At 51.3% G+C, this 23721-nt stretch overlaps 1 protein-coding gene across 5 annotated transcripts in view; it reads right to left on the reverse strand.

Moving 5' to 3' along the window:
- Window positions 1–23721, reverse strand: part of TANC2 (tetratricopeptide repeat, ankyrin repeat and coiled-coil containing 2) — a 248650-nt gene that overhangs the window by 9703 nt on the left and 215226 nt on the right. For 4 of the 5 annotated variants that reach the window (XM_040617492.1, XM_040617490.1, XM_040617491.1 and 1 more), the window contains 12 exons: window positions 19968–20090; window positions 18625–18861; window positions 16774–16959; window positions 15815–15908; window positions 10375–10508; window positions 9846–9969; window positions 5391–5566; window positions 5010–5142; window positions 4398–4427; window positions 3383–3474; window positions 1818–1964; window positions 49–149 (listed from right to left, as the gene is read on the reverse strand). In XM_040617492.1, coding sequence (XP_040473426.1) covers window positions 49–149; window positions 1818–1964; window positions 3383–3474; window positions 4398–4427; window positions 5010–5142; window positions 5391–5566; window positions 9846–9969; window positions 10375–10508; window positions 15815–15908; window positions 16774–16959; window positions 18625–18861; window positions 19968–20090 — 1577 coding nt within the window. The remainder of the gene's footprint in view (window positions 1–48; window positions 150–1817; window positions 1965–3382; window positions 3475–4397; window positions 4428–5009; window positions 5143–5390; window positions 5567–9845; window positions 9970–10374; window positions 10509–15814; window positions 15909–16773; window positions 16960–18624; window positions 18862–19967; window positions 20091–23721) is intronic. The other variant, XM_040617488.1, reaches the window with a different exon arrangement.

Consider the following 23721-nt stretch of genomic DNA (forward strand, 5'->3'; position numbering starts at 1 on the left):
TGGCATCGAAGAGACCAGCCCCTCGCACTTTTCTCTCTCTCTCCTCACCTGCTGCTGCGTTTGGCCCTTGCTCTTGCATAGTAAGCTTCGTAAGATTTCGGTTTCAGCTCCAGTGCTTTAGTAGCAAATTCCTCCGCCATTCCAAAATCCTGTCATTACAATAGGTGTGCAGATAAGTAACTGAATAGATATAGAAATAAAAATATATACAGCTTGGGGAAAAAAAACAAACTTAATATGGGCATTCGCTTTTGGTTTTCGGTTTTGCACATACCACGGAAAACTTGGTGGCACCGGATTCTTTCACACGGATTCAACATCATTTACAGCCAGAGAGCTACGATGGCACATCCAAAGCCCCCAAACCCTCTTGTAACGCCAGATGCTGTCAGCACCCAGAGAGCCCGGTGTGCCACCGGCTCCGTTCTCATTGACTGTGTCCCCAACAAGTGCATGCAATCCCTCTCCGACAACCTACAGCCTTGAGGAAACATCTGGTCTCGCAGAGGCTGGAATGTAATCTCACGAAGGATTTTTTTTCCATAGTTGAAAGCCATGGGAAGCCTTTCCCACGCCCTCTGTTTCCCACTCTGCAACACACTGACATGCTTTGAAGGGGCCGAGTACAAGTGCACGTGAAGGAAGGGACTAGGACATCTCAGCAGCTACAAACAGGACTTGCCTGGCAAAGGTCTCCTGCCAGTGCCACCCCCTCCACTGGTCCTTGCCTCTCTCCTACACCTCGCCTGGGAGACTGGTTAGGGAGTGGGGAGGGAGGGGGTAGCAGCTACTGAAGAGGTAGTGCCTAACAGACTACGCGGGGAATGTAATCAAGAGGTTGGTACCTGTATGGCCTCATCTATAGGTGCAAAAACTGTAGGAGCATCTATCAAGAAACCCGGGATTCCCTGGTTAAGGTTGGCACCTGTATGGTCTCGTCTATAGGTGCAAAAGCTGCAGGAGCATCCCAGAAACCTGGGATTCCCTGGTTAACAATAATCCAAAGCCCTTGTCCTCAAAGCACAGGCTTAGCTGCCAGTTGGCTTGTTTAAAGAGCAGGTTCACACTTTTTCTCCAAACTGTGGTGTTTCTTCACCCGCATTAAGATTTTACTTCTGTTGCTTTTCACCTTTCTCCCTCACAGCTTAAAGAAATGAAGGTGTCACAGAACCCCCTTCCCTTCCAGTGTAACCTGTGCTGGCTCATGGCCTCGGAGGAGATGTCACTTGCCGAGCCTGGCACCGCTCTGCGGGGCAGGACACATCCCGCAGGGCAGGACACATCCCGCGGGAGCTGCTGGCTCTGGGGCAGGACACATCCCGCGGGAGCCGCTCACTAGATGCTGCTTGACTGGAGCAAGGAGAGTGACAGTGATCTGGCAGTTCTGGGAGGAGAGGGAGTATGTGGGGGTGTTTCTGGATGAGTCACTGCCCTGGGGAAGTGCTAGCCCCCTAAGCATATGCTCCTTCGTTTTAAATTAATTAGCATTCAAAGCAGCACACCTCCTAGCTCCTCCCTCAGCGCTGCCCTAGAAATCTGGAAAATGCCTCCACCCCCAACTCACATCATCATCAAAAGGGAGTAATAAAAAATTCAAAGAGCTATAAACATAGCAATGAATTTTTAATCATCAGAAATGCACGTTAAACCATTACTCCTTTTGAATTCTAAGATGTCAGGGCTGGGTGAAAGACAACCAGGTTACACCGAGGAGAGATCTCGGAGGTCACAGCGCAGTTACGGGACGGACACGTCCCTGTGCACAGGCAGAGAACGGGCAGCTTGTGTGCGAGGCCAGCAAGAGCGCGGAGACTTACGTTCATTTTCCTTCGACACCGGGAGAGGTTGAGAAGGAGCGACACCTTCAGCTCGCGGAACGTTTTCAGGTCTTCTCCGAATCCTTCCCTGGGGAATTTTTTCAGAGCGTACTGGTAGCGCTGGGCAGCCTCTTTCACTTTACCTTTCTAATAGAAGGAGAACATGTCAAAGCACATCCTTGGGTTGAGTTCACTTCCCTGCAGAGAACTCACCAGCCCCACGAACGTTTTAGGTGGTTAAGGTAACACAGATTCACCGTTTAGCCCTTTTCTAGAAAGGAAAGCCAGAACCTTTGACCAAGGGAACATCTGATCTGGAACTGCAGGTGCCTCGTGCAAGCTGAGCTCTCCCACTTGGCGCAGAGCTGTCATGCCACGGGGGGAACCGCGGCAGGAATGGTGTTATGTTGGCTTGATACCGCTCCATCTGGTTTCTGGATGGATGGTCTTTTGAGCTGGGTGATTGGTAACCCGTTCCTGGGGGACACCCTACACCCACACCCGAACAAGCACCAGGGAGGGCAAAGAACAGCAGGTTCTTTGCGGGGAGCTCCTGGGGCTCAGAGAAGCCTCTGCAATAGCAAAGGGAAAAGTTATGGCACTGCCGTGGCTCTGAAGATGGACAAATAGGCTGAGATTCACCTCCCTGGACTTGAGATGTCTGAAAATTAGGTGTCTACATCTAAGCCTGTCAACTGGCTTCCATTTATAGTTATCAGGACGCAGCATTCACCTTCAAAGGGTGATTCATCTTTGCTATTCTAGGCACCTATTTTTGGCACGGGATGCTCTGTGCCCTGGAGGGGGGCAGCCACAGCAGCTAGGGTGAAAGAAAGAGGGCAAGATGGGATCTAGGGCGCGCGCAATTCATGATGACCCAGACATAAATTTTGTGGCTATGAACAGAAAGCTTTAGAACCTCGTAAACTCGGGTTTCTCAGCTGTATCGTGTATCTCTGGCAGATAACTCCAGTTACAATGCCAGCTTTGCATATTTTCTGCTTCACCCTTAGAGCTGAACAGTGAATCATTGTTGTACTTGCACATTTTGTGTGTGTGTGCAAATCTCCACGTTTTAAAGATCAGTTTAAAATAAACACAGAGCAAAAAAGACTCTCTAACTGTAACGGTGGAACGTCTCCCATGGGCGAAAGGACACGACAAAGCCATCTGTGTCCTGACAATCTGTTTTCATTGCAAAAAGCTGCTTCCACGAGTTTTTCTGGGGTATGCTATCTCGGTGCCTTGTCCCACCGCAATGACCCTGCTAGGCAACGACACCATCATCAGATCAGATGCAACGACATCAGCGCTCCGAACGAACACTTGGGATCTGGTATTTCCAGAGAGGAAATGAAGTGCTGGCTCAGACCCAGGCTGCAGAGAGACTTGGCTTTGCTTCAGCTTCATTATATGTTTGGGCACCCAGTGCCCCCTCCCCAGCCCCACAAACCACAACCGAAGTCTGCAGAGGCAGGACTGTGAAGGCTGCAGCACCGCTCAGCCAAAGCCCCGCGCCACGTCAGGCTGCACCGGCGCAGCTTTTCCAGAAACACCCTCCTCACCTTATAGAACATGTCTCCCTCCTCCATCAGCTTGCTCAACAGGATGATCATGATGTCTGGTTTGGAGGTTGCCATCGCCCATGTTGCTGGACCTGCAGTGTACAGGATGCATGATGGGTAAAAAACTCATACAATGCAAGGGTGGTAGGAAGCTGGGTGGAAAAAATACCCTGGGGTGGGAATTTCTGCTGGAGAGAACAACTTGGCGTGGTCAAAGGGCAGAGCGCTCCAAATGATTGAGCTGACAATTCCTCCCGCACTTCAATGAACATCATCCACACTGTCCTGGTTTTCCTTTGCAGTCACTAAGGCTAATCCTAATCCCCACCTGGGGCTGGGAATGCCAGGAGCCACTTCCACCAGAGGGCGCTGCTGGTCGTGGAACCAGCACGGGGGAGGGGACACGACAAAACTACTTAAAAGGGGGAAAAAAAAAAATTAAAAAAAAAAAATCAAGAGTGGTTACATAAAAGCATTTCTAAATTAAAATCTCTGGCAGCGTACTAGGAAATCTGCAGTTTGACTGTCAATAGGCGTTTTGCGTTAAGTGGATTGTGATTTCCAACTTCACAAGATGTTGTTTCTACGAGAGTAGAAAATCCGTTAGGGTGGAGAGTAGAAAATCCATCAGGGTGGAAAATACGACAGGGGAAAGGTGGTGCCAAGTGCTGCTGGTGCTGGGCTGGGGACACGCTGGCTCCGTGCGGAGCCGCTGGGTATCTCAGGGGCTCACACCGGGAGGGAAGGGGTGGCAAAAATCTGGGGGCGGCTCGTTAGTGTGGGTGAAGAACAAGTCAACAATATTCTACCAGTAGATTCAGTACGTTTTGAGGGAAGGAGGTTAGTTTTTGAGTTCAAGTTATTCTCTGCAACAGTCATTAAAAAAATTATTCGAAGGTGAGGTAAATTAAAAGATTAGAGGTGTTGGGGACGCATGCAGGCTAAATCAAACAGGAGAAAGCAAGGCTGACAAAGCTATCAGATCGAAGCTGATGCTGACAGCAATGAGATATACCTCGTGGGCGACTCGGTAACGTCTGACAACCTTCAAAGAAAGGAGAAAACAAAAAGTTGTAGGAGAGAGGGGAAAAAAAAATGGATGAAGGTGAAAAAAAAAAAAAAAAAAAAAAAAGAAAGGAAAAAAGCAGCTGTGAGAGGCAGGCAGCAAAGAAGCCAATGCACCAGCAAAATCCCCTTTCACAGGAAAACGTAACGTGAGCAGCTGTGTGGCGCAGCGCAGGTAACACTAAGATCTGAAAGCATACACAGAGCAAGTGAATGCAGCAGCTCACAGCAATGCACGGACACAGTACGTTTGTTGACTCAGACTAGTAAAGATAGAAAAAGCATTACCAGAGGAAAGACCTTGCCAAAGAAACAGTTGTTTATTGATTAACTTTGCTAAGTAATACGACAGCAAAAAAAAAATTAAAAAAAAATATAAAAATTTCCCCATTTTAAGAAAGAGAAGAAGGCAGTCATGACTCGCCGGCTGCTTTTGGAGCACGAAGCAGCAGCCGGGGCTGAGGCTGCCTCTCTCTTACGCTTGTGTTTTCTGGGAAGCCAGCCCCACTGCTCGGAGGGGCCTGAGCACGGAGCCGACGGCGGGCTGTCCCCTTGTCCCTACCTATCTTTGCTCCTTTCTTCAGGAGAGTGACGACGACCGAGGTGTTGCGGCACCCCACCGCCCTGTCGAGGGGCCGCATCCCGCTGTAGTCAACGTGCTCAATCATGGCCCCGTGGTCCACCAGAAACTGAACCTGCAACGAGAGGCCGGGGGGTCAGCGCTGCCCCGGGGCGGGACGCGGGGTGCTGGGGGCAGCAGGAGCTCGTCCCGCTCCGCCGCTCGGGCTGTGGCCACCCCTGCCGGGTCTCAGCCTCGGAAGCGCCTGCACGCACGGGGGGCCGGGACTCTGTGTGCTTCTTGCTCCACCGAGCTCAACCGTGCTGTCCTAGGGCTTTTACACCAACCGCCTGTTTGCTTCTGCACCCGCTACAGGCCACTTACCACCTCTGCATCGCCGTAAAACGCGGCCAGGTCCAGCGGAGTGCGTCCGTTTTTATCCGCGTGGTCGGTGGCAGCTCCGTTCTCCACCAGGGAACGCACCACGGTGAGGTGCCCCTTCAGGCAAGCCCAGCTGAGGGCCGTCAAACCCTCCTTGTCCATCAGAGCGATGGAGGCACCTGAAAGAACGAGCATCCCTTCACCAAAGAGCTCTCTGCTGTCGAGCACTACAATACAACCACCCATCCGCTTAGCGATGACAGCTTATTTTTAGAGAGCTATCTACATAATTATTAATGACTCTATTAACATTTCTCCCACTGCAGATCCCACCCTCCATGGCAACTTCAAATGCACCGATAGGAACTGTGGCAAAGGAGTTTATTCGCACCAAGCGGCAAACTTTTTCGCACCTAGCTCTGTAGGCTTTTCTGGCAAACATCTTCTGAGCAGCAGGGTGGATTTGACATCCCTCATCTGAGACATCAATCTTTCTTTTTAACTGTTTTGGTGGTGTTTTTTTTTTTTAATCAAAACCCATTGCAGCCTGTGTGAGTCAGAGATGAAGACCACTTTGCTGATTCAGCAGGTCACGGCGTACCAAGGGGAACTAAGTCAATTCAGCTCCGTCCTTCTAAAAAAGCACAGATTTTCCCCTCTTCACTCCCCTCCCCTTTACCCAAATTGACACAATTTCCAGCAGTGTTTCTCCTTGAAATTCACCCAACATAAATACGAAGCTGTGGGATAAACTACTGCCAACCGCAAGCCAAGGAGAGAGGGACCTGACATTTTCTTGGATGAAGAAATCACGCTGCCATACCAACGGGTCAGTTTTGCTTCATACAGCATATGGATACGCATGTGAGATCTGAACAGCAGCATTAAGCGAACGCTCCTGACGCCGTGGCACAGGCAGGACTTGGGCTCTGGGGCGAGCAGGAGAGGTCCCTACCAGCTCTGCTCCTCCGAGGAACCGCAGCTACCTGCGGGATGCTCCTGCCAGCAGGCCGGGGTGAATGCCTGCTGCAGCATTTTTCTCCTGTAGATAAAATCTCAAAACCGCCCGGCATGAGACCTTTGCCGGCTCCAGAAAGCCCAGCGAGTGGGGGAGTAATGTGAATTTCCTGAGCCTTCCCATTCATCCCAGCTGACATATCCCCCAGTTAGCACCACCGCCCCGATGCTAGCAAACTGCTAGGTCTTCCAGCTTGCACAACTTTTCCTTTGCGGAGGAGCACAACGCGCCAGCATCTGCCTGGGATATGTTCCGAAACCTCCGCCCAGAGCTCCCAGCCCAGCCGCAGGATCCGGCCCACCGTGTGCCCCCGAGCGGCACGGCCGGCTGGTGTGCCACGGGGGGACACGGGCTGCAGGGCGGCTCAAAGGCACAAGCAAAGGCACGGCAAAGTCCCCACATCTCGGCAGCCTTCCCTCACGTTGCCCACACCGCACCCAGGGACCCTTCGGAAGCCCCGGGAAAGCCCTGCCGACGATCCTCCGCTGACCCTGGGCCAACTTTTGTTCCTTTTTTTTTGCGTTTGTATTTCTGAAGAGAGATCATACGAGAGAATGAGCAGAAGGTCAAGAAAAATAGTTGTAGCAAGATTTCCATCCATTTTAGGAACTGAACCAGCTGCCTGGCTTGGTTTCAAGAACTTTCATTGATGCAGAAAAATAGCAAAGCAAGATGAAACCTCATTTCATTCCTTCTTGCTCGCACCAGCTACTTTCTTGCAATCAAACCGTCAAAGCCTTCTCTTGTGTTTTCCCTCTGGTGAGAAATCTCCTGCAAGCAGAGGGAAGGCTGGAAAGCCACATCATCGCTCAGCCTTCCCACTCTTTTCCTGGTCCAGTGGAAGAGACACGCCATCCCACGGGGTACAGGCTGGGGGTATCACTGCAGCGACGTGAGCTGAAGGTCTAAGCCAGTGGAGAACGCACATCGCTTGGAGATGCCAAAACGCTGCTGCGAGGCGGGCTGGGCACAACCCCCGCGGCAGCACGAAGCTCTGCTCGACTCTGAAGGCATCCTCCGCTCCTTCGGGGATCCCCATCCTACTGAGTGCTGAGGCACTGACGTCAACCCAACGGATGGTTCCGAGGGCCAGCGGATTAAGGTGACCTCGTGGGATGGACCCCTGCTGCGGTGGGGGAGGTTCTGTCTGGGTGACCCCAGCTGGCTGCTGAGAAGGGCTGGGCTGCTCCTTCCCTAAAACCCCCGAACCTGCTACATGCAAGAATTCATGATTTAATATGTCATCCAGCAGGCACGCCACGCAGCAATGAGCCGGCTGGTGAAAAAAAAAAAAATATATGACCGACACTTGGAGCATCAAAGAGAAGAAGGGAGCAGCCGGGATGGTCGGATCTTTTCTGTTCTGAGGATCCAGGCTCGGTGGCATGTGTCAGAGGCACAAGGCAGGGGGCGAGGAGCAGGATCCACAGGTACCATGTGCCCCACGGCAGCAAAACCATCGAGGGATTGATTTTTGTGGAAAATTGAGGTTCAGAATCAAGCTCTCTCCAAAAGGAATGAGCATCTCCAAAAGGAATGAGCATTTTTTGCTTTGTGTAACACAGATTTGTACAAATACCAGCTCTAGCAGCAGCTGGGGAGTTTAATTCACCATTCACACGTCCGTTACTTCTGGGTGTTAAGCAAGAGCAGTAGGTAACTCCAAAAATTTGGATTTCAAATTGATTGATGACTGCAACTCTGTTAATAAGAAGTGTTTACTAACGCTGACTGTGTTAATCAAGTACAGTCAAATGAGATTTGCTTTGCAACACACTAATTAATGCTTATGGCTTATGATTCACACACTTTGATTTTAATGAAACATTGAACAGGATTGTCAAAGCCATTTTAATTAAAATATAACATTTATCACTGTACTCTGCCCAGGCTTGCACTAACTTTTCAGGATCATGTGCTATAGCACATTTAGTGGAGCTTATTACACTATTCAGAAGAACGGATCTTTTAAAGTAAAAAAAGATTTTTGTATTTTTGACTTCTTGGGCTTTTCATGTCCAAAGAGCCAGGGAAACGTTACGTGCATTTGCTGGTGATCCCATAAGCCAAGATCAGATTATTTGGTACTTTCATCCTCCACTGAACCAGTTGGTCTTAAGCAACATGCACAGTTCGCAAGTCTGGCAGAAAACCACATTTGCTTATTTTAAGCCTTCTACATAGATTCAGCCAAGCTGCAAGAGGAGCCACATTACAACGCAAACACGGAGAGTGTTGATTTGAAATTTTTGAAAACCTAGAACCGCAGAAAAGAATTCATTGAGTTAATTTGTAAGAAACTCATCCCTCAAACTGATCTTTGTCACACCCCTATGCAGGTTACAGCACTGAACAGCAAGGATCCCACTGGCCTGCGTGCAGGACAGATGAGCAATGAGAAACTTCTTGGAAGCCTGGCAATTCGACCGCGAAAAAATATTCTTACAACTACTATGCAGAATATTCAAGTGTCTCACATTTTGGCTAAGAGGTCAGACACAGTCACTTACGATATGAAGAAAATATCCCTTCCCAAAGAGGGATCTTACCTGAAATAAAAATATCAAATAACAATACAAGAATTAAATGCTATTTCTAGGAAAAAGAAAAAGAAAAAAAAAAAAAAAAAGGAAAATCACCCAACCAAAACAAACAAACATTGGCTATTTGTCAAAATGACCCCACAAAAAACCAAACCCCCCTGAAGCCTCTCTAAGGAACTACTGAAATAAGAAATAGTCGTGTTCACACAGGTTGCAGGCAGCGTGTCGGGGTGACTCACCTCAAACACGAACAGCAGAAATGAGCAAAACTGAAACATGCTCCTGTGAGGGAGAGTCACCGGATACCGAAAGCGCTGAGCAAAGCCAACCTGTGAGTGAAAGCTTTGGAACGATTCTGGTTTCACTAAACACACCGAAGCCTTGCCTGGGCTGGGGCCTCACCCTCCTGCTGATGCAGTGTCAAACACGTGGCCACCAACGCTAGCACGAAAAATGGAAGCGTTAAAACGTGTCCCAAGCCCTGGTCCTGCGGCCAAGCCTTGCCTGCCTGTTCCGTGGCGATGCTGACAGCTGTCACATCACTTGTTGATTGTTTTTTTCTCTAAGGTGAAAGCTCCAAGCATGGTTCAAGGGCATGTTCTTAACTCAATGCTCAAAGCACCTGCGATTCATTAGTTCATTTTCCACCTCAAATGCGTGGTTTGGAGGCCGTGAGCACCAACCAGACAACAAAACGCATGGCCAAGATTAACGCTAGGGCTACTCTAGTCTGTCCCCAAGAAGCTGGATACGTTGCTGAGAACCTGCCCCACTGCCCGCTCCAGCAGCAGGATTACAGCCCCCAGCCCGACACGATGGACCCCAGCTGTGCAGGAGCCAGTGCGGTGGGACGTGCCAGGGCTGGTCCCCAACACGCTTCCAGCTGCGTGCTCTAACCTTGTGCAAGCAGGAACTCCACCGTGCCCAGGTGTCCCTCGGATGCAGCCATCATCAGCGGTGTCCGCCCCTGCTTGTCTGCCATGTTCACATCAGCGCCGTGCGTGAGCAAGAGGTCTACAATCTGCAACACAAAGCGAGACCAAGCGCTGTATGGAGAGACCAGCTGGGAACCAGAGCCGAGGATGAGCAGCGCGGTCCCCGTGGCGTGAAAACTCACCCCCCGGGGCACGGTGCCCTCTGGGATTACTGCTGCAAGGTCAGGGCACAGGAGGAGCAGCAGAGGTGTAAGGACAGGAAAAATGACCTTTTAAGTCAAGAGCATCTCATTTGCTTCCCCAACGGTGAGATAACACAGTACTTAAGCAAAAGCTGCGCGCAGCCAGTGAGAGCACGGGTGCATGAAGCATCAGCATCCTTGCTCCCATCACTCCCCGGAAGACCAGGGCCTGCCTCCTGCACCCGGCGTCCCGGCGGGCACACGGGACGGCCCGAGCGCGGACACCAGGCACCGCGCTGAGCCACTCACCTGCCAGTGGCCCTGTCTCACGGCGCTGAAGAGCGGGATGACACCGCGGCGGTTGGGCTGGGCCACCGCGGCGCCCTGCTCCAGGAGGAGCCGGCAGACATCCAGCTTCCCGCGTCCCGCCGCCGCCGTCAGGGCTGGAGGAGAGAGAAGAACAGTGAAGGGAAGGTGCTGCGCTCCCCACGGAGCTCCCCCCATCCCGAGGCAGGTCCTCCCGCTGGGCACTGGAGCGACGGAGCCTGAAATGCCAAACGTCCCTCCCGGCAGGCCAAAGGAGCAAAGAAAACTGGTTGGGTCAGGGCAGTTCGAGCTCTTATCATTTTAGTTAACTTCAAAGGTCAAGTCTTCCCCGGCAAGATCTCGGAACATTATGGAATAGGATGGAAATAATCAGCTTTTATTACTTTCCGCGAGTGAAACCGGGCGAGAACTGCAATGAGCGCGCCGTCGCCTACAGGCATGCACGGCTGGTGCCCACGGGGTGGCTGCGAAGGACCAAGAGCCTGGTCATGGAGAGCCCTCCCTGCTCCCCCCGGCGTCCCACGGGTTCCCCACCGCAGGCTGCGAGCCGGGTGCCCAGCCCCGCTCTCCTGCTCTCCGGGTCCGTGCCGTCTTGCCAAGACCCTCTGCAACCCGCCCTGGCTCACTCCACCGGGACTACACGTGCGGGACCGAGCGGGAGGCAGGGACAGATCGCTGCCACCCTGGGTGTCGGGCAGATTTGGGGGTCTTCTCTGTCTGAACAAGCACACAGCAGCACCATTCAGACAGAGGATTCCCCTTTTCAGTATCTCACCTTAGCCCGTAGAACTTTGAAACCAAAGAAACAACTGGAAGGCAAACCCGGTATGAAAATTTTCACCCGTTCTCCCAGAAAACCACGAATTCTGGGCTTTGTTTGTGGCCAAGACTGATCCTACCAGCAAGGGTCTTTGTGCAAACCCAAACTTCTCTCTCGCTCCCAGTATTACAGATGCTCCCAGCACCACAGGTGGGTGGAAGCAGCACCCGAGAGTCCTTCCCTGACAAAACGTGCTCCGTTAACTCAGAAAGTATGGGTGGGTTTAGAAAAGACACATTCAAACTGAAAATAGTTCCAGGCGCAGGCTCTGCCTTCGGCTCGTCTTGGGTAGTAATTTTAGACTTTGTGGTCCCTCCCTCCTCTCCCCAACTTTCCGTGCGCTCCAGCTCAGCTCCACTGGCTCGATGCTCTGCTGCTTCCAGTAGGAGTCAGAGCAGAAGGTGGGAGTCTATTTCTAACTGACGTAGCTTGTTTTTTCTTTGAAGTACATTTCTGTGGGATGGCTGATTACGAGGTGTTGATGGGTTTCCAACTGCAACACTGTTAATGTTGGGGGATTTAATTAATTCTCTATTCTGTTCCACATTATGGTTCAGTTTTCTTCTCTTGGGGTGGAGAGACACCAAGAGTTAAAAGAAAAATCATCTCGCTGCCACAAGCAGAACGTTCTGCAAAATCTATAATCAGATCCATGTGGGTTTTAAACGTAAGCTACAAATATAGAAGGAGGACTGCGCGTAATGTGCACGGCAGAGGGGTCGGTATGCAGGGCTTTTGGGTTCTATTTCTAAACCTGCCCGCACTTGAAATGTTGCAGGTTAATTTGAGGTGTTTCACGTCAAAACGACTTATATTTGCAACAACGAAATACTGTACAGCACCTGGGTGTTTGGTGTTAGTCATGAAATGTTCTTTGGAAAAGACAGTACTGAAACAGGGGGATTTGATCCGCGGCCATACCCTCACCCCCCTCCACCCTGCCCTGCCACCCGCTCTACCCGCACCGACACATCTTTCCGCTACTCTGTTCCTCAGGGTCAAAGCAACTGGTAGCTTCAGTCCGTCCCCTGCAGCTCCAAGCTGCAGAGCCCAAGGGGAGCTCAAAAATTTCTGTGCTATCAGCAGGTCACACCTTGCTGCTTCAGGAAGGTTCCACACCGATGTGCTGGATTTCTGCTGCCTGCCGAGAGAGACCTACCCGAGCTCGTCTCGTAGAACGCACAGACACCTAAACATCCATTCTCAGAAACGGGGAAACGCTCTGAGGGGTGAGAGGAGCTCGGTGCAGCTGGACCCTGGGGGACCAACTCACCAAGGCACACCAGGCTTCACCGGCGCCTGCACTTTGACCAGAAGGATGGACTAGATGACCCGCTGCAGTCCCTCCAGCTGCAACGAGCCCGACAGCCCCCGCTGCTCCCAGCACAGGCACCCACCCCTGCACCTCCAGCCTTCGGACCAAAGTGGCTTCTGACATCCCCAAGCTCCAGCTCCACTGCTGCCCACCTTGAGCCTGTGGCTGGTGTCCAACTGTCCAAGCCCAAAAGCTCAATTAAATTACTTCAGGAAAAATTCTAGAAGCATCTGCTTATTTAAGCCTTTCAGCACTCCTTAGAGGGACTCAGCAGCCTGTTTCTGGCGTCAGCAACGTGCCTTACAACAGCCATTAGTCTCCAAAAACCCCACAACACAAGGTAAGGCTCTGCCTGTGTGTTGAAAGGAGACTGGAAAAGCCAAGGAAAGGTGATGAGAGGAAATGAGAGAAATGGAAATGCTTTGTTTGAAGTTTTTCTGTCTGCCAGAGAGCTCCTATGGCCCAGCATGAGCGAGGCAAGCCCACCAAGCCCAGCCAAGGCACAGCAACCAGGATGCTGGGCTGGAAAACGTTCATTTGCAGCTTTTCCATGAGGACGTAATGCCAGGAGAACAACTCACAGTGCAATAACAAAGTCTTGGCATAAAGGCCATAAAACGGTTGCTGCATTTCTCAAAACACAGCTCAACCAAAACCCGAGACAAGTTTCAGGTGTGGGCATGCTCCCCTCCGTCAGCGAGCAACGTCCAGATGAGCCACAGTCTCCGACACCAGGGATCTGCAAGGGCGCATCCTGCCTCGGCTGTTGTGCAGAACACGTCTCGTTCTCGTAGAGGAAAAAACAACTTTATCTGGACAAGGAATCATGAAGTCGCCCTACACGGCACGTGTACCTGCCCCCCAGCCTGGCAGCCAGCCCAAGGCAGCCTGATGGGGTCGTTCCTTGCACCTCCAACTCTGACGGAGTTATTACAAGTGACTCAGATACTTTCGTGTTGGGTTTTGATCTTAGTCTTGTCCCTGGGAGAAATATTCCATCTGGAGTCGGCTTTAGTCTGCTGTCAGCAATTCCTAAACTTACGATGTCACTTGGCACTGCCACGGGGATGATATCAAGCTGATATCACTAAGGCAGGCAGGCAGCTCTGCTCTGCGGAAGATTAGACACATGAGCAACAAGTATCAAAAAAACCAGACAAGACATGATTCAGATTTTTAGAGCAGATTGCTATTTTTGGGTTGAAACCAGCATTTCTCTTCAAATTTAACTGAACTCGCTCTTTACTTTGGGGAAAATAATAATAATAATAATAATAATGATCAAGAAACGATCTAAAAGGGAGTCTGTAGATCCGCATAAACTTGTCCTGCCTGTGCCTGGACAGAAGACTGCTGAATTTAGTGGCTGGCTTGGTTTTGCTCATTTTCCCGTTTTCCCTACCACCAATTTTACTGGGATAAAACCCCATCCTTTGAGATGGCTCCTCAGTGTGTGTGTGATTTGTGAATCACAAATTCACATTCCCACCTATCCCAGTTACTCAGAAACCACTCCCAGACCTCTGGGTGAGCCCAGCTTTTGGCATTGTTGGGAGGAGAGGTGTGGGAAGGGGGACAACAGAGGTGGGAAAGGCTCCTGCTGAAGAGTCCTGGGGGCATCGGGCAGGCTAGGAACGGCAGAGCAGCCCAGCACAGAGGGAAGGAGCAAGGAGAAGAGCTGGATGGTGTCAGGGAGATGAGTGTGGTGCTCACTTCCAGCCTGGAGCGCAGGGCTGAGCAGGAGGGAGCGGGATGGCGTGACCTGCAAAGGCAGACCCCCAGCGATGGGCAGGGGTCAGATGGCCCCGGCTTCACACCAGGCTCTGCCAGGTCCATCCAGGCAGCCCGGGACTATCCCAACGCAGTATCTGTAGCGTCTGACGCTGCCCACGAGGTTACTTTGCAGGGAGACATCTCAGCAGCTTTCGATCTAACTCGGAAGGTGCCTGGATCACCATCCTATTTACACGATGGTCCTCAGGAGCCAAACAGCAGAGAACATTCTGGATGGCCCTGGCCTGGTCACCACTGCAGACCGTGAGCTCAGCGGTGGCGAAGCCGTTCTCCCGTTACCGAGGCTCAGCCATTTCACTTGGCTAATCCCATTCCTCATTCCCTTTTTCTCCCACGACACCCTAGGGGCACTTTTAATTGCTCGTTTATGTTGCCCTTATTTCCGCCAACAACGGCACAACGCCCCCGGCACTCCGTGACGTCCCTGTGGGCGCAGGAGCTGACTCTGTCCCTGCCACCCTGCGCGGGGCACAGAGCAGCCTGGGCACCCCCGGCGGCGCAGCTCATCCTTCTCTCCTTGTCCTTGACAGCTCAGGGGCAATACTTTCTGCTAGGCACCGTACCTTTCCGGAGGTAAACCAGCTCAGAACACAACCCTGCCCCCCCCCCCACCTCGCCCCCTTCTAAGCAGACACAGCCCCACCAAGGACCGAGCCACGTGCCCACCGCCGCCTGTGCCCTTGGATCGTGTCGTTCTTAAACAAAGGTGACAGACCCAACGTCAGCACCCGCTACCCCGACAGGAACGTTCCCTTGGTGTATTATCTTGACAGGAACATTCCCAGTGATGGAAGTAGATTAGTGAGTTGAGTACAAAAGGCGGTGGATAATATTTCTGAGGTCACTGGAGTGAAAAGCTAACGGCTGCGAGTTCGAGTATCTCAAGAAACGGAGACGACAGCGCGTTTTGTGTCTGTGGGGTGGAAGGGGTGACCGGCTGCTTTTGTTTTAGTAGAAGTTGGGAAAGCAAGGCTTCTGTGTTATACCCACTAATACCAAAATATAGTACTGCACAAACAGACATCGGTTTAATTACCAGGTACTAAATAATGAGAAGTTTTCAGAAAATCAATGGATAACTTAACAGTCATGGTGCTGCACGTAATGGGGAAGGCGAGAGAGAAGCAGGGAGATGCTTTGGATAAATATGCCCAATAACAAGAGAGAAAGAGCAGGATTGTGTGTCCCTCTCACGTAACGTGAGATGTTTCAGAGAAATCAGGGGTCTGGTTGTCAGAGATGCTGCACGCCTGCACACTCCTGAGAAGTGCCAGGGGCTGCAGCAGCTCAGGATTTTCAAAACTCAAACTTGTCTGTTTTACTTAAGCTGAGTGCAAGCTCCACCTTGGCTCATGTAAACCACCTGAAACCGGAGCAGAGGAGCTGATCCTTCTCCCTTCATCAGAACAGCCGAGGGATGCACCAGGTGATGGGGAGCCCATAAATACAAACACAAACACGCAAGATGAAGCTACCGCATCTAGAGAAATCACCTGTCTCTCCCCAGAGGCTGTCAAAGCTGTTGATTTGTGCTCGCTCCACCTCCTCTTCGTCTTTTTCTGGAAGATCGAGCAGGTAGGAGACAATCTAAAACAAAATGACATGTCAGCTCACGAACTGGGATGCGTTATCTATAAACGGCTGACATCTCAACACGAGCACCTCTGAATACACAGAGGGAAAGGAACAGCCTCTGCCTGCCCCCCCCGAGCTCCAGTAAGTATTCCTCCAGCGATCCACCACCAAACCTGCTGTCCTGGACGAGCAAAAAAACCCCACAGACCCACCCAAGGGTCTTGCTGCAGCCAGAGGTGACGAGCCTTTGTAGTGTCGGTTTCTTACGACCGTATCTGTTCTGGTACAGATGACCCGGCGCGTGCAGCGGGTGCCCCTGGGGGGAGGGTGTTTGGGTAAAATGGGACCCCTCCTCAGGGGAAGGGGCAGCAACTGCCGCAGGTGCTGGGGCTCTGCTGAGGGGACCGGCGGCAATACTGGACCTGGAGTTGTCAGGTGTATGGTTGGACTCGATCCGAAAGGTGTTTTCCAACCAAAATGATTCTATACATCATCTTGCACATGGCAGATCTTGAGCAGTATGACAGGACGAAGCTCTTGGACTCTTCTCTCCCCCAACACACAGTCCAAAGCCACCTGGTCTCACACTGCCCCAGCAGCGCTGGGCAGCGGCGTAAGCAGCGTGCTGGTTATCCCCCCTGCTTCAACGTTTGTTCCAGCGACCTGACGGCTTGTTGGGCTTCCCCTCCTGGATGCCCACCCAGACCCCGGCGCCTGCTGAGGGATGTGGGAATCCCACTGCCTGGGATGGGAAGGGGAGGAGGAGCAGGATGGAGGCACTGACTCCGGCTCCGAGACCCTCTTTGGTCAACACTCTGGCCAGGACCCACAGCCAAGCGGTGGTTCCCCACCCCCCAGAGGTGCTGGCAGACCTCACCTCGGTGTAGCCCATGCTGGCCGCGGCGATCAGCGCCTGCTGGATGGCGTGGCTCTTCTTAAACACACCCTGCTGCTGCCCAGCCATGGTCCAGTCGCACTGGATCAGGAACTTCACCACCTCCAGGTGTCCCCTGAGCGCAGCGTGGACCAGAGCGCACTGACCGTTCTTGTCCAGATGATCCACCTTGAAAAGAGATGACAAAATACAACTGAGCCAAATCACCAGCAAAATGCCTTTGTTTCTTCAGTGTTTCCAGCCCCAGTTTCAAAATAATGCCGCATGTGCATTTTTCTGGTAAACTATCCCTTCCACAACCAGAAAACAACCCTTCCCACAGCAATTCTGCCCCAGGCTCAGGCATCCTCATGGCCACAAGTGTTTGCTTTGGGTAACACCACTATTTTTTTAAGCTTTCTTCCATCTTCTTCAGACTCAAAGGCTGCAAAAGCATTTTTCCCTTTGTGTCCCAAAGTCCAGCAACTGTGTTTTCTTGCAGACTGAAATCATACACGCTGATATCATCTCCTTTATTCAAACCCACAAAGGGCAAACCAGCTTCTTTTCTAGATATTTCTGTTGAGAGCCACAGAAGCGCCTGAGCCTGCAGGAGCTCGTCAGGTGGGTTCTCAGGACAGGGCATGGTTTTCACTTGATGCCTGAAGACATCAGCTGGGATTTCTAGGTCCTATCCCAAGTCCAGTAACTTTGAGAAAACAGGACAGGTAGATCAGCTACCATCCTCCTGCTGGTTAACCCCTGCAGTGCTCTGCAACCTATTATATCTCGTATTATAAATATGAGAAATAATTATTTTAGGAATATATTCTACTAATATTAACTGGTTATATCATACATACAGGAAATATTTCTCATAATACATTAATATTTATAATGTATTAATGTATTTCTCATTTCTCAACTTACGCAGCAATCAGCGTTGCAGTTTTCTATGCCAGAATCAAACATCTCACCCTTCAAACCAAACCCAGCTGGTCCCCTCCACACAGTCCGGGATACTCAAGGAAAGCTGTGAGTGGCAGGACCTCTGCGTTGCACTGCGCTGCCCGAATATTCCTGCTCTCGGAGGTGGAATGCTGCTGCTCACCACTGAGTGCCAGCGAGTCACCCAACTCTCCCAACAAAAGCAGAAATCTTTTTTTCCTCCGCACTGTCCTCGCACTACTGCAGACAGCACAGCAAGATCTACACGCCCCCCCCCGCCCCCCCATCCCTCCTGACTTTCATACCAAGAGTACCCAAACCCATATATTGCGTTTTGAACTGAAGCTAAACATACAGAGAAACCACAAATTGTTTCCAGGAGGATCCACTTCAAAAATCAGCACAAGTTTCTTCTTCAACAAAATCTTTAAGCTTGACTCATTATATACAATTAAAACTCCAAACACCCACCACAAAGCTAAACAAAGGGTATTTTTCTACGACAAGTCTGATAGAAGTTTTGGGGAAACGTGTCTCAAGGAGGTATTTAAAGAGGGCCCCGTGCTGCAAAAGCAGCGCTGCCACTTCAACCTCGTGAGGTTCAGGGACTTCCCCAGAGCATCCTTCTGCAGGCCACCCGTGTGGTGCTGATTAGGCAGCTCCTACCTCAGACCTGAACTCCAGAATGCTAATTACTGACTCTCAGGAGCTACTTAGTTGGTGTCATGGCAAGATTCTCAAAGCCGCCGCGTTTTAGCAGAAAAGCCAACCCTCCGCAGCAGCACCCTGGCTTCAGCTGCTGGAGGGAATCCTTTGGCATTACGTGTCCCGACTGCAGCTTGTGCCCTGCCTTGCACCAACGTGGAACAGTTTACATCCGCTTTTAGAGGAACGTGGTCACTTTACCTTGGCCCGTTTCTTGCACAGCAGCACGACGATACTCAGAAATCCAGCAGCGGCCGCGTACCCAAGGGGGGTCAGGCCACTTTCTGAAGCGGCGTCTACATTGGCCCCAAACTCCAAGAGCAAAGCCACCATCTCCGTGTAACCCAGGTGAGACTGGACACACAAAATGGGAGCGTTGTTCAGGACTTCAGTTCGATAATTCACGTTTGCGCCTCCTAAAATCAGCAGCCGGCTGACCTGCGCAGGGAAAGCAGAGCTCCTGTTACAATGCTGAGCTTTATGGGGAGACATTAGTTTATTGTCAGGACAACGACAGAGGGTAAACCCGGGCCTCCTGCACACTTCCAAGCAAATAGCGAAGGATATAAAATGCTGAATAAAACCACTTATCAAATATATGGTCCCATTGTTGGTAGAAGGAACAGTTTAACCTTTCCCCTGAACGGCAGGTAAGAGGTTTGAAGGGTGCTGCCTCACTCCGTCTCAGAGCAAAGCCCCTACAGCCACCCTGCAACACTGGGGCCAGAGCATCCCCCCCACGGGGCTGGGACATCGGAACCCACGGTGGGACAGGACCACCCTTCCCGCGGGAGCCTCTCCAGGGCTGGCTCTGCTTACGGTGCTGCGCCCCCGGCTTGCCCGGCTCCCTCGGCACCCGGCAGCGGTGGCAAAGGCTCTGCCTGATGCTGGGGAGGGTGGCAAGGAAGGGACGGGGGGACAGACACCGGGCTCACCTCATCTGTACAGAAGGGAGCTAGGGCAAACACCCTTCCTGACGAGGTACACTTTGAAATGCGCATCGCTGCCTGAAACGCTTTCTGAAGTCACTTAACCCAACACGTGCAGCCCTAGCAAGGCAAACGGGCACAAAGGGCCTGAGCTGCCGCAGGGAGCACGTGGTGCTGAGATCGGCGTCGCCACCGAGCCAGTGCCCGGCTAAGGCTGAGCCTGTTACGGGGCTGTCACATTCCAGCACCGCCTGTCGCATCCCACATCTCTGGGGAGGAAAACCGCAGGGGAACTGCTCTGCACAGGTGCAAGCTCACCACCCCCTCGCTGCAGTGAGGAGGAGATCCCTGGTCAAGGCAGAGGAGTTGAGGGTCACCCCGGAGGGTACCCAAAGCCCGGCTGAACCAACCGGCCTCTCCCCAGCTCAGGAGGAACGTGCGGCACGATGCTGGGCACTGCCCGCCCGGCCCCGGCCCAGCGCAGGCGGCCACAGCCAACACCATGCGTGGCTGCTGCACATCGCCGCCAGCTCCTGCGAGCTCGGAACCGCCCCAGCTCTCCTTTTCCTCCTCCTCCCCCTCCTCCTTCTCCAAATCCTCCTCCTCCTGCAGTACCTTTATGTTTGGGGTGTAGAGATTTCTCAGAGATGCCAAAGCCATCGAAAGACCTTCAGTACTGTAGGAGATCCAAAGCCCTTGCAGGATGGAGGAAGATACCCCAACTTTTTTACTCAGCCCCTAAAAAAGAGAAGACAGTTTAGATCCAAGATTACAGACATGCTCAGACACACCGGGCAGATTCTCCTGGGTCTCTGGACTTCAAAGAATTTCAAGACACTAACAGCTCTACTCAAGGTAACGCAACAATTTGCCACATCTAACCTTTGCAGTGAATTAGTAAGCTTGTAGGAAATTACTTGCTAAGGTACTGTAGCCACCTCCAAGGTCTGGGAAGGGCAGGATCGAACTGCGAGCAACTTGAATCCATTCAACGCCCTCAGAAAATGTCACGCCAAGGAGCACAGCGTGCTGCTTTTCCCCTTTTTTTTTTAAATAAAGCACACATTGTTTGGGCAGAACTGATTCACAAAGTTTCCTTATTATTCACGCAGTTCAACTGGATGGCAATCCTCCCGCAGGAAGATAAACGGAGGAAGCCCCAGCCCCAGCCCAGCCCAGCATTCCCATCTCAAACCAGCCCACCTCCGACCTGCCTGGTGGCATCTGTGAGCAGGCTATAGGGGATATATAGAAGGTGTGACATCGTTTTCCAGCAATGCTAACTGGCAGAGCACGGAACTGCCTTCAGCATGTTTCCCTGCTGTCGCAGGAGCTGCGATCGCCCTGTCGGCAGGTGGGAGCAAACAGCGCGGTCACAGCGGGGGGGGGGAGGGGGGGAAGGGGTCTGCACCTCCAGCCACGAGTCGCTGTGCTCTGCGGAGCGATGCAGGTACGCCCCGTCTGTTGCTGTTCTGCTACCGATTCACCATCGAATTCTGCTGTTTCCATGGAAACCGCACAGACATCTTTTAGTTGTGTTTTGATATGCCAACCCTGCTTTCTACCTCCTGGCACGCCGTGTGGGCATTTCTGCCTGCAGGATCGCATCTCGGTTTGTGATCCCTTTGTATGACAGGCGGACACGGCTGCCGTGGGGCGGCGGGAAGAAAACCCCCACCAAAAAGGTGGGATTTGTTTCCTCTCAAGGGAGATGTGCAGGAATCATCGTCTGAGCCCACTGCTGGACTCGGCTGCGGACCTCTAACATCTACATGTGAAAGATATTCTGAAGCATCGCACCAGCCATCGACAGATTTGTCACTCAAAATGCTTTTGCCGTGAAAAGAAGCAACAGATTAGACAAGCTCTTATAAATAACAACTCCCTGCGCTTGTTTCCTTCAAAATTCAGGCAGCTGAATAGAGAAAAATATCTGCTCGTGTTAAGAGGCAGAAAAACTGCTCAGGAATTTCAGCCACCGTTAAACGCCGCTTTTGAAATGACACAATAAAGGACGTGAGAGGTTGATATTAGATTTCAGTGAACTCAGTTCAGTGTAACTGGACAAATGGAAAACAATTTTATAATAAATGGTTAGAATAATTTAAAAAGGGTTATAATACTATCAAACCCACAAGTAAACCGTTGGAGTCACCACCAGGCAAGGGGAAGAGCGTGTATCAGAACAGCCATCTGAAGACAATCGCACACGCTATAAAAACCGTAACTGCTGTACATTAGAACGTATATACTTAGATATTGGTGCAAGGCATGAAAGATTACATGTATCCTTTAAAGAATAAATGTATTCAACACCATTACCATTTAGCTGCTGAAACAAAACTGCACTGTTTCTCACTCTACAGATTGTATCTTCCTTTCCCATTTCTCTTCTCTGCCCAGACCTGTGAAGCAGGTTGAATCCTTCAGCGAAAGCAAATCCCAACCTGACCCAACACCAAACCCAAAGACCACCAGTGGTTTCCACTTCACTGGGACCTTCTGACACAGGACCAAGGCACGGCCTGACCATGCACATTTCATCTGAACAGCTTTGCCAACCCCCCCCAACCCCAGGCTCCAAACAGGCTCGCTTATTTTCATTCCGCACTTTTGTACGCAGTCATCAGCCTCCTCAATTTCTAATTTATCGCTTCCTCCACTATTTGGCCGTCGGCAGCTTCAACACAAGGTATTTATAAGGCTGTTTTTCGAGGAACATCAGACACCTTTACATACCTGTAGCTGTCAAAGTGAGCGCTTCTGCCTGTAATTGTCATTACATTCTCAGTGGGGGGATGAGGGATACCTGTTTCTGGATTACTGACATTTTAGCTAACTAATTTAAGATGAAATTAAAACCTTCTCTTTGGTTGATTTGCAAAACACACGTCAGCCTGAAGTTTGGGTCTTGTATCATTACTGCACATCTCTTGCCCTTTCACTCCATGCCAGGCTTTCTGAGCTGGGCTTCCATATGCTGCTGTTAAGACCGGTAATTGCTTCAAAAAACTAAACCACTTGTACTTCTCCCCCCCCCCCCCCCCCCCCCCAAACTGTTTGAGGATGTTTGTGTTTAAAAAAGTAAACCCAGCAGATCTCAGCCATCACGTGACGAGGGGAGTGTGAAGGCTTCCTACCACCCGTGTGTCAGATCATCCCCCTGTGCGAGTGCATCGCTGTATTTCCACAGCTGGGAATTCCAGGTGTCCCATCGTCACCTTGCACAAGGCACCCGCGGGTTCACCCTGACGGGGGCTGCGGAAGGACAGATAAGTTTTCCGCACTGTTTAATCAGAGTTTGTCTCTATACCCAGTTCTTGCTGCTCCCTGGCTGGTCCAAACGCTTTAGCCCTCTGGTAATCCTCTCCTGTCTTTGTGATGGGCAAATAAAACGCCGTTACCACGGCACCAGGCCTCCGTGAGTACCTTCAAAATCAGGATCTCGGTGTCTGTGGCAAGCTGCTGCTCTAAGATGCCAACTTCAGGCGAAGCACACGGGACTGATGCCCTGCCACGCTCCCTGCCTGGCAGAGGACCCGCACGGTATGGGGATGGCTCCAGCACAAGGTCGGGCTGAATTAAAGCTTGAGTGGAACAAACTGCTGGGTCAGAGACAACCCGGCCAGCAGCGGGGGGGGGAGAAGGAGCCTGTGTGCCTGCTCGTGGAAGCATCTTCTTTAAAGAATGCTTGAGATCTTAGATATGGTCTGCGACATTCCAGCTCAACACCTCCTTCAAACACGAACGCAGCTATTGTCTCACTCAGTAGACACTCACAAATCCTCGGTGAACACTCGTTAAAAAAAGGAGTGATAATGATCCTATTCAAGGAAAAGGGAAAGACTAAGTTTTACAGTGTCTCTAATCCAAACCCTTCCCAAATTTGATGGTACTCCTAACCAACGCGCTGCTAGGCTGATCTGTCACCGGGACATACCATTCTCACCGCTGTGTCGCAAACCCAAAGATTTTGCAAGTGATCAGAAACAGAAGGCTGCACTGACATTTTTCAGACGCTAATTGGCATTTTCTACTATTGTAAAAATTGCTCAATTAAATCTGGAATCTGCAGGCAACTTGTCCACTTAATGATGACTGTCTTTTGCTTAGAGCTTGAAACCCTGTTATTTGTTTCTGCCGTGGAAGTGTGAAACGAAAAGATCTGGAACCAGACTTCGACGTGAAGGGCAGCTGACTGGTAAACTCACTGCTGGATGTGGCCTTGGGATCGCAATGCAAAATTTGAAAATTATACACCGATTGGGTAACACATGGATCTGGGGCTCGTCCCTTGGGCTCCAGCTGTCCCTTTCCCAAACGAGGAGGCTTTGCTACTACACCTGGTGATGGCTTTGGCACGGGGAAC

Source organism: Falco naumanni, chromosome 18 (assembly GCF_017639655.2).
Source record: "Falco naumanni isolate bFalNau1 chromosome 18, bFalNau1.pat, whole genome shotgun sequence".
Lineage (NCBI taxonomy): Eukaryota > Metazoa > Chordata > Aves > Falconiformes > Falconidae > Falco > Falco naumanni.